This window comes from Acomys minous (genome assembly GCF_964271855.1).
Source record: "Acomys minous genome assembly, chromosome: 2".
Lineage (NCBI taxonomy): Eukaryota > Metazoa > Chordata > Mammalia > Rodentia > Muridae > Acomys > Acomys minous.
The window spans coordinates 132424301-132434870 of record NC_140484.1 but is presented as its reverse complement, the minus strand read 5'-3'; the positions used below and the strand labels follow the sequence as shown (position 1 = coordinate 132434870).

The 10570-nt window shown below is 48.6% G+C and overlaps 1 protein-coding gene across 1 annotated transcript; it reads right to left on the bottom strand.

Annotated features, from left to right (window-relative positions):
- Window positions 1-2675: 2675 nt before the first annotated feature.
- KCNE3 (potassium voltage-gated channel subfamily E regulatory subunit 3) lies at window positions 2676-10015 on the bottom strand. Its single transcript, XM_084772932.1, has 3 exons — window positions 9775-10015; window positions 5275-5414; window positions 2676-3421 (listed from the first exon to the last, which is right to left on the bottom strand). Exon 3 carries the CDS (start codon window positions 3376-3378, stop codon window positions 3055-3057), a length of 324 nt encoding a protein of 107 aa, XP_084629058.1. The 5' UTR covers window positions 3379-3421; window positions 5275-5414; window positions 9775-10015; the 3' UTR covers window positions 2676-3054.
- Between the last annotated feature and the right edge of the window lie 555 nt (window positions 10016-10570).

Sequence of the window (10570 nt, the reverse complement as noted above, 5' to 3'; positions counted from 1 at the left end):
TTCACCCTATTCCCCTTCCCTAGGTCTATGACTGAGGAGGAACCTCCTCCCCATCTATATGATCATAGGCTATCAAGTCTCTTGTTGATAGCCTGTTATCCTTCCTCAGAGTGCCACCGGGCCTCCCCATCAAGGGGACGTGGTCAAATATGGGGCACCAGTGTTCGAAAACACTTATTCTTATATCACCTGACCACTCATTGGTGTACTCGTCTGCAGCCCACCTTTTGCTTGGATGTTTAGAGTAGATAGCCTCTAAAATCCCATCCTCTGTAGACATCAGATGCTGTTGTCTCACCTTGTCATGTGTCCTTAAGGAAGTCACCTCTTCCCCACCCCTCCCAAGATGCGATAAAGAAAAGATCAGAACATGGGCTCTGAACACTTTGGCAGAGACCCAACATAGGTGCCTGTGGCAGGATGTGCTCCTTTGAGTCTTCAAGACACACAGAAGCGTTTGATTTGTCATTTTTTAAAGATGTATTTATTTTTATTTTATGTGTATGGATGTTTGTCTGTGCACCATATGCATGGTGGTGCCCTTGGAGGCCAGAAGAGGACACTGGATCCCTTAGAACAGGGTTAGATGGTTGTGAGCCATCACAGGAGAGCGGGAACCAAGCCTGGGCCCTCTGCCACAGCAGCCCCTGCTTTTAACGGAAAAGAATTTGGTTTTACTGTTTCACGGGAGAAGCAGCTTCTGCCCTTCATAACACAAGTATCATGTGCTGGGTGGGTCACGTAAGTCAAGAATCATACACACTGCAGAAGTGGAAAGGGCAGATAACCTACAATCCTATACCACTGAGATAACTGCTACCAAAAATCCCTTGAGAGGTTGCTGCATACAAATAGGTGCGTTTCCATGAGGCCTTCGAGGAAGTACACAGAGATCCCTCAGGTTGAAACCTGTGGGCAGATCGATCCAGTCTGGGGCCTGGAGCACAGAGCTAGTGAAGCGTTCACTCACCACGTTATATAAATTAGGTAGAACCATGTGAAACTACTGGCATTCACCTGCTTTTGACCTGTAAATAGCAGTTTTGCATGCTCTGGCCTAATGTATATGAATGTAAGATCAGAGCTGATGAGCCATTTCAACTTTCAAGTCTAAATATTTCATTATACTAAAGAGAGAGAGAGAGAGAGAGAGAGAGAGAGAGAGAGAGAGAAGAAAGGACCAGAAAAAGAAGCATGCAGCTATCTCACCTAGGGGTTTTTAGTGCTGTGATAAACGTCATAATCAAAAGGAACTTGGGGAGGAAAGGGTTTATTTCATCTTACATATCTCAGGTCACAATCCATCACTGAGGAAAATCAGGGCAGGAACCTGGAGGCAGGAGCTGGAACAGAATCTGTGGGGAAAGCTTCCTACTGGCTTCCTCCTCCCGGCTTCTCCTGTTTGCCTTCCTATATACCCCAGGACCACTACCTTCCTATATACCCCAGGACCACTACCCAAGGAAGGCACAACTAGCAGTGGGCTGGGTCCTTCCACACCAACCACCTACAGGCCAGTCAGATGGGGGCATTTTCTTAGCTGAGGTTCACTTTTCTCAGATGACTCTGTATTGCATCAAGTTGACAAAAGAAAAAAACAAAAGAGCACTAAGTACAACCAGCTAAAGTCAGATGCCACTTTAAAAAGTCAGATGCTGGGCTGGGTGGTGGTGGCGCACGCCTTTAATCCCAGCACTTGGGAAGCAGAGGCAGGTGGATCACTGTGAGTTCGAGGCCAGCCTGGCCTACAAAGCGAGTCCAGGACAGCCAAGGCTACACAGGGAAACCCTGTCTCAAAAACCTAAAAAAAAAAAAAAAAAAAAGTCAGATGCTGGCTGGTTCTCCCACTGAAATAAGATTTGTACGCACTGTATCTTTGAACATGGTCATCTCCTAGGTGTAATAATAATCTCCCAGAAGCAAATTTCAAGTTGGTCTTAGAGCATTTCTCACAGAATTTAGAGTAAAAGAAGCTACACCCAAGGTTGTAAAGTCCCTGGGACCGGAGCTGTGACTGGGAAGGGCACAGTGAAATGGCTCAAGAAACATATGGCTGTGTCCCTAATGAGTGTAATGCTCAGACCCTGTGCTTTGCGCTCGGTCTTAAGATCCCAGAAGTGCGTGAGCAATACATTAATGGTGACATGTCTTTGGTAATAGTTGTAAAAGTAAGGTATTTCTCTAGCCAGGAGGTGGTGGCACATACCTTTAATCCCAGCACTCAGGAGACAGAGGCAGCTGGGTCTCTGTGAGTTCAAGGCCAGCCTGGTCTACAAAGCAAGTCCAAGACAGTCAAGGCTACACAGAGAAACCCTGTGTTGAAAAAACAAACAAACAAACAAACAAACAAGCAAACAAAAAAAGGTATTTCTCAGCAGCCTTCACCAACTCCCTACCAAGACAGGGCTTGCCCAGGCCGGTCTTGAACTTCTGAACTCAGATCATCCTCTCCGCTCAGCTTCTTAGGCACTCACATTAGAGCTGTGTATTATTGTGCTTGGCCACAAGTTCTTCTGGCCTGGGTCTTACCCCATGTGGCAATGAAAAGTCCTAGACAAAAGGACCAGAGTTCAGGACTCCAGTCACGTCACTTGTTCTGCTTTCTTGGTAGATAAGGCAAACCCCACAAATGGTAAGGGTGTTTGAAGAAATAGAAATGAACTAATACAAATAAGCAGTATTATTCAGTTTTATCAGATCTCTCATGTTGAAGATCATACATTAAAAGATGATGTGTCTAGAGCGTCTTCCACCCCATTTCCCTTCACCACAGCTTCCTCTTCTACTCGCCGGTTGTCCAGACTTCTACATATATTTGTTCACGGGCTCCCAGTTAGTTTATCATGCCCATCTTTGTCCGGAAAATGTCGTCTCCGCAACGCCAAGCCTACCAGCTCCTCTTCTCTGGTCCCAGTGATGATCTCGCTCACCAATTTCTTGTTGATCTTATATAGATAGAGACACTGAGGCTTGACATGGTCCAGATGAGTTCTGGAGGCCCAAGAAGACAATCTTCCAGCATCATAATCTCCCATCATCCTTGGGCACCTCACGTCAGATCATAGACACCCGGTTCTTGATGTATACATGGTAGGGGTCGCTACGTTTGTCCACTTTGCGTGAGCGGGTGTAGCCCAGGATGAGACTGCCCACAGTGACAGCAAATAGGAACATGACAAAGAGAATATACATGTAGGAGTTGTCATTACGACCGGGAAGACTAGCCCGGCGCTCCTCGGTTTGATTGTCTGGCCCTGGTCCTGACCCTGGCCCTGGTCCAGGCCGGCAGAGCAAGTGACTGTGAAGGGTGGTGTTCAGAGCCTTCAGCACAGCGTGGAGGCTCTTGTACCAGGTCTCGGTCCCATTGGAAGTCTCCATGGCGACAGGGATTGAGGTATGGGAAGAACTGGAATGTTGTGATCTGATGGTGAGAGAAAAAAGGGAAGGGTGGCTCTGTTACCCACAGCTTGAACGACTCCCTCGCTTTGCAGACCCAGGCTAGAGGCCTGATACCATGGTCTCTTCTCCATTCTTCTTGTCTGTCTTCTTCCCTAGGCCTCAGGGTTAGTGACAGGAAATGCAAAGTCTGCTTTTCTCCCTGCTGTAATAAGTGTTTATGGATGCATCCCACAGTGCACATGGAATAGGCCTTCCTGGCCATTGAAAGCCATAGTATTCTCTCTTTTTCTTGGCTTATATAAATGTACTCAACTTTAGGCCACACGAACTTTAGAGATAACTTAATCTAACTGCTTCCATCTTATACAAAGGGAAACTGAGGCCCTAAACAAATAAGTAACTTATTTATGATCAGGACGTAGTCAATGGGTGTCTATATTCAGGACTCCTTAATAGGCCACACACCCCTAATTCAATGACTCTAAAGCTCTCTTTGTCTAGGCAGAACTGTCGACAAGCATTATTATTATTACCAGCACGTATCAAACATGATTATTACCTACCAGGTCTCTCCCCTAGAGAAGATAGTCCTAACAATGACAAATACATATGATGGCTGGATGGAGAGTTTGGGGAACAGAATCTAAATAATAGAGCAGCAGCCTATGGCCACCCAGGACTGGCCTACATTGCATGAAAGGCCTCTGAGGGTCTCTCCATCACAGTGTTTGCGGTCTTGTCTGGACCAGGGTCTGTGCTCTCTTTGAGGAGACTCAAACCCAGTCCCCACACTCAGGGGTTCACTGCCAGCCTGATAGGATGCTACATGACATATGATGCCAGGTGACATCCCAGAAGCTATGTAAAAGAGCCACTTAAAGTGAGTAACACTGAGCAGGGCTTAGAGAACGTTCGCTGGGATGGAGTTGTTTGAACTGTTCTAAGAGGTAGAGAAGGCAAGCGTGAGAAAGAGAGGACCAAGACGGTACACGAAATGTCTAGAAAAGTGGAGCATAACATGAAGAGGCTGGAAGGTAAGATGGACAGAAGGAGACAGGATGTGGGACGGAAGAAACCAACAGGGCCAAACCATAGGGAACTGTGAGTGCCGTGCTGTGTGCTGGAACCTTTGAAGATACCATGGCATTTTAAGAGGGTAAAACGGGCAGATCCGTGCTCAGAAGAAATCATGCAGCTGCCATGTGACATGACATGGAAGGGCAGAGAGGTGAGTGACGAGGGACTTGAGATGTTTAGGAAGGGGATGCTGAGTTCTGGAGCAGGGCAGAAGGCATGACAAAGAGAGAGCAGGGACAGATGTGAGACCTGAGGGGAATGACTAATGTGAGGGATAAAGGACGAAAGGCTCCAGATAAACTTACAGACAGGCACAGACAAACAGCACGGGTCTCGAAAAGTCCACTGGGAGGGAAGCTAGTTTCTGCGAAGGGCATGGCTTCCTTACCTATCGAGAAAAGGCCATCACTGGGAGAGTTGAACAGTGAGTATGCGATTTCTGTAGCAGGATGGAAGGTTCTAGAGATCGATGCCACGGCAGTGTGAGGACGAGTAACACTCCTTAACTATGCACTCAAATGGTTCAGAGGACAGATTTGGGGTCATGCATTTTTAACTATAACTAAGAAGGTTGTCAGCCCCGCCCTGCTTCCTAAGCTTGCTATAAGAATGCGTTCTTTTATTTCACTGAAGAGGATTTTTCATTTTGAGAAGGAAGTACATACACTGAGTTTTTAAAACTCCAAGCATCCACACAGTAGAGATGACCTTTCCTTGTTCCTGCTTAGTTTTCCTAGGAAAGGGGTTCTACCTGGTGTGGCACAGGGACGAATGGCTACATGGATCTGGAGAACTCACCAAATGGTCCGGAGGCTCTGCTGGCCCTGAGGCATCTTTGTGAATCTCCTTGCGGGTGTCCCACAGCTCCTCGGCTCCTTGGCCTCTTCAGGCTGCATCTGGATACAGCCAGAATCTTGGTGTGACAGGAAAGGCCCAAACTGGGGAGGAGACAGAAGAGGAGGACGAGAAAGGAACAAGACACTCAAACAAGGGTGGATCACCCGAGGCCAGTTCTTAAGGGTTGTGCAATCTCTTGTGGGTTCTGACCCATCCCTGTTCCTCTCCCTTTCCTGCAGCAGCTGGCTCAGGCCAGCCCAGAGCTGCAGCTACAGGAACTTTGCAGTGGCCAGGGAACATCTGGTTGCTGTCACAACGTCTTAATCAGGTGACTTTGTGACAATGGCACAACCTAAAAATGTTCTCCTTCCCAAGGAGCCTTAGTAGGAGTCTTTTAGAATTCCGAGGTAAAATGGCAATCTGCTGTTTCATAGAAATAAATGATGTATTACTAATCTAAACCTTTTGGACAGACAGCACATGGATGTGTCCCAGCGGGCTATCGAGATGGCCTCGTGAGTAAAGATTCTCGCTGCCAAATCTGATGGCCTGAGTTTGATCTTGCAATCTACACAGTGGAAAGAGAGAACCAATGCCTGAAAACTGTTCTCTGACCTCCTCATACACTCACTCTCTCTCTTTCTCTCTGTCTCTCTCTCTCTGTCTCTCTCTCTCTCTCTCTGACACACACACACACACACACACACACACACACACACCCCAATAAATGTAATAAAATAATTAACACAAACACATCCTAGAATTAACTCTGTAGCATGGCTTTGTTGTGAAAATTAAGGAACATTGTGCAAGGTCTGACTGTAAATGCCACAGATAGCGGTGATGGTTTGTGCTGTGCAGGAGCTGGATGGGCCTTTGGAGTTCACCAAGGCTAAATATCCTCATTTTCCATTAAGGGAAATTGTCCAGCTGCTAATTTGTGAATTTTCGGGCATATGATCCCATTTTTGTTGTTTTTTGTTTTTGTTTTGATTTGGTTTTTGTTTTCTCCTCTACCTCTATCTGCATCTGTAAAATGAAGGGGTCAAGGTCAGCTCAAACACCCTGCAATGCGTCACAGAACCATGCTGAGAGATCTTGGGAGACTGGATTGGTTGGTGGAGGCTGCCTTGGCCCTCTAGAGGCTTTCAGAGCTCAAGCTTGGGAAGGCTACAGAGTCTTCCTACTAAGTTAAGATATCTGTGAGTCCGGGGGATTGACTTGCCCCTGACATTCCAGCCTAGGTGAGCTGAGGGCCAAAGTGACTTAGTTGTTCCTTTTTCATCCGAGGGGAAAAGGCCCGTGGGAAGTGGAAGTAGGAGGCACGTGATGAACAGAGTCGGATTCACGAGTGGAGTCAACACGCTCTCACCCATCAGGCCTTCCTGTCATTTGGACATTGGACAATGTCTCGGGACATTTGGAGTTCTGACTGGAGGAACAAAGAGGCCACGCTACATGCCTGTGGTGCTGGTGGGTTTGGATGGGGATACAGTGCCAAGTGCTGGGCATCCTGTTGTAGAAAAGGAGAAGCAGGGAGCTGAAGAAAGGACAGACTGGTTCCCTGGGACCTGCCTTTGGGTTCCAAGTGGGCACAGACAGAAACACTAAGCGTTTTGCTTCTCTTCCTTGAGTCCCTTGGCCTCTGTCTCCTGGAGAGTCATTGATTATCAAGTTTTCAGGATGGGAGAGGCAGAGCTCCAGCCACAGAGAGGCCTTTTCTTGAAATAGGCAATGGACTAGCTTAGAAGAATGAGTAACAGCTATTGAGCAAAGTGAAAAACAAACGAACAAACCCAACAATTGTCAAACTCCTCTAGATGTGACCCTGCCTCTAGCTCCACCTCCTGATGGCTCTCCCAGTGTCTGTGACCGTGACAATGAGCTCCAGGCCACGGCTTCAGCAGACAGACCTTGCACGCCTGTGTCTCTTGCCTTTGCTCACAGTCTTTTCTTAAGCGTGAATTCTTTAGCACTTCCCATCTGCTCAGCAAACTCATTCGTTCAAGACCCCGTTCTATGTCATCTGTTTTGATCCTTCCCCAAGACACCGCCTCCCCTACTCAATAACTAGTTAGTTTTTCCTCTTGTTTGTTACCAGAATGCTTTCAAGATGGCCCCGTAAGAAAAGTGTGCCATTCACAGACTGTGGGTGAGCACACTTGGGGGCCCAGTGTGTCCATGCACATATGCTTGGAGGTTTCAGGGCAGGGACCTGGGCCTTATGTGTTTCTTTATTCTTCAGGCCTCTTTATATAGCGAGCACTGAAGAATAAGAAAGCAAGTGGATCAATACCTCTTCTATAAAAGAGTACTCTGCCCCCTTAACTAGTCCCCTAACAGATTCGTGGAAATAGCTTTCAGTGTTTTAATAAAAAACCAAAGTAGGAGCAACCCGAAGTTTGGCCAAGACAGGCTGCCTTAGAGAACAAGGAGACCCCTTGGTCAGGTGACATGGAGCAGGAGAGGGAAATTCAGCCCAGATGCGTCTCGAATCTGTTCTGAACCTATTTATCCAAAGGGCAAATATTCTTGCCGGCCCCCCCCCCCCCCCCCCGTCCCAAACACCAGCAAATGCGTTTGCAACGCTCTTCCTTGTGTACCTACTTAAGGTGTGGCCCGTCCACACCTGCAAAATGAACACAGTCCAAGTCTCAACCTGTGATCTCGCCTTTCATGATCCCAGTCCTGGCTGTGTGTCTGGCTATGTGACCTTGAATACTGCATTTATTTCCTCTGAACCATATCTGTAAGATGGAGCTAATTGCCCATGACTGGCTTACCCCATGGGAACTGGAGGAGACAATAGATGGGAGCGTGTTTTAGAACAACAAACGTAAGAGAGAGCGTTCCTGGGAAGCCTGTTCGCATTGCTCCCCTAGCTGTCTCCACATCTCGGCTCACCTGTTATTACCAAGAACAGCCATCCTATGTGCCGTGGCCCTCCCGCAGAAACCCGAAGTTGCTCTTTGTGGATCTCAGAGATGTTGTTTCCCACCTTTTCTTTTCTTTTCTCTCTTTTTTCTTTTTGATTTCTTTGAGACAAGTTTTCACTGTATAGCCTTGGCTGTCTTGGACTCTCTTTGTAGATAGATCAGGCTGGCCTCAAACTCACAATGATCCGCCTGGGATTAAAGGCAAGCACCACCACGCCCGGCTGTTTCCACTCTTTCTGAGGAACCCTGTCCCCTTGCCATTTGGAAGTGCCATTCTGAGGTATGCAAATGAGGAGATCTGGGTTTCTGCGCTTACCAGGTCAGCCATATAGCTGTGTGTAGGCTGGGGGGTCTTGGTCTTGTCTGGCCTCTCCCTAACACGGGCGCATGAACACACACACACACACACACACACACACACACACGCACACGCACGCACACGCACACGCACACACGCCGTGTTACAGATAGAAGTCGGCCTTGGGAACTGTGACCTGAAGAGAGTTGCTTGTTGGTTTTCCACTTAGGGAGTCAACAGACTTCAAAGGCGGTTTTTAGTGCCTCCAGCATAGCACGCCTCGGTTTGGAATTGACAGTGGCTGAGTGCCAGAGAGTTGATTTGATTGGAGGTGAAATAGAGTCCTGGGCTAGGAGTGAGGAAGCACTGTCCCTAATTGAATTTGACCCCTAATGTGACCCGCGGGTCTCAGTTTTCTCGCATGCAAATGAATGAAGAGCAGGAACCAGGGATTAAGACCTTGCTCCCTGTGCTCTCACACACTGGCTAAGAGACCTCTCAAACATTCCCCTTTGTCCTAATGTGGATTACGTAGGGCAACTGGATTTTACAGGTAGTGACCTTAGAAAGAAAGGAGAGAGAGAGAGAGAGAGAGAGAGAGAGAGAGAGAGAGAGAGAGAGAGAGAGAGAGAGAGAGAGAGAGAGAGAGAGCACGAAGCAGGAGCCACGGTTGACCGGCACAGGTTTACACGACCTGAAAACCAGAACTCAAGATTCCCGACCTCCAACCTAGACCTGCTACCAGTAGCACAAGATAGTTTTAGGAGTCTCGGGCTTTCCTGGGATCTGGTCGCAGAGGGCTAGTCACAGTCCTGTAGAATGGGCACAGCAGGTCTGCAGAACCGCGGCTTTAGTGGAGCAAGACTGAGTTCCGGAATGTTGCTTGCTTCCCGGAATGCCCGCTGTGGACCTCTGAGTGTTCTCTCATCTGTAATCGCGGAGGAGCTGTTGCTGCTTGCGGGGAAGCTTGGGAGCATGCCCGCGAACCTCCCACGATTTTCCACGCGCAGCTAAGTTCTCTAACTCCTTTGTCCTGCCCGGGGATACCTGCTTCTGCCTCCCCCCCCCCCCCCCGGCCCCGCCGAGGAAGATCCACTCGGTATTCTAACAGTACCCTATGGCGGGTCCTCCCTTTCAAGGAAAACACATCCTGGACCCTCTTCAGGGTGACGGAAACCCCTGCACTTCTTGCCCGTGCTCTTTTCCAAGTCCGTGGATGCTTCTTACCTGCCTGTGCGACCTGTCTCCAGTGAGCGCTGCAAAGATGCTCCGTGCCCTCACAGCTCTGAACTCCTACTGGCTCTTGCCTCCGGTCTTCTTAGGGTATCCCCTCCTCCTGCTCCGCCCTGCCCTAGCACACCAGCTTCGGAGCTAACTGGCTTGGGGCGCCTCCGCCCACCTCCTTGGCCTCACCCAGTCGGTCGTGAGGAACCGCCTGCTTCCTGGACCCAAAGCCGAATTTTTCTCTTTTGTGTCGCTATGTCTTAGCCAACCTAGCAAAAAGCTGATCCCCGGAAACCCAGACCAAGCGCCAGGCTTTGATAGAACCGGGCGTGGCACTTGTGTGGGTTGTGTGGCACTGGGCAGCTCCTCACTGGGGCCTTGGCTTCTTTACTGTGGGTACTACCATTCATTCCTGTACGCGTTCTTTGCAGGCTTATGGTAGGGTCAGAAGTGTTCTCAGAGTCCAAAATACTAAAACAGGAATATGCAAAGAAAACATCTGATTCTAACACAAAGCCTCTTTTCCAGTTTGCAGACATCCAAGTTGAGGAGCAAGCAAGTTGGTAGCTTAGCTCAGACTCAGAAGCCACTGCATGTCAGCAGGTGCCCCCTCCTTCACTGTCGCTCACATGCCTGGTCAACTTGTGTCCAGTCACTTCTTAACTGGTGTCTGTCCCAGGATGCTTGATTTCCAACTGCCGGGTCCTCACTCAGATGGTTTCTGATGACATTAGAAGGCGACATAGAAGAGAAAGAGCCAAGGGAAGCCGAGAAATGGGGGACAGGAGGCCATCAACAG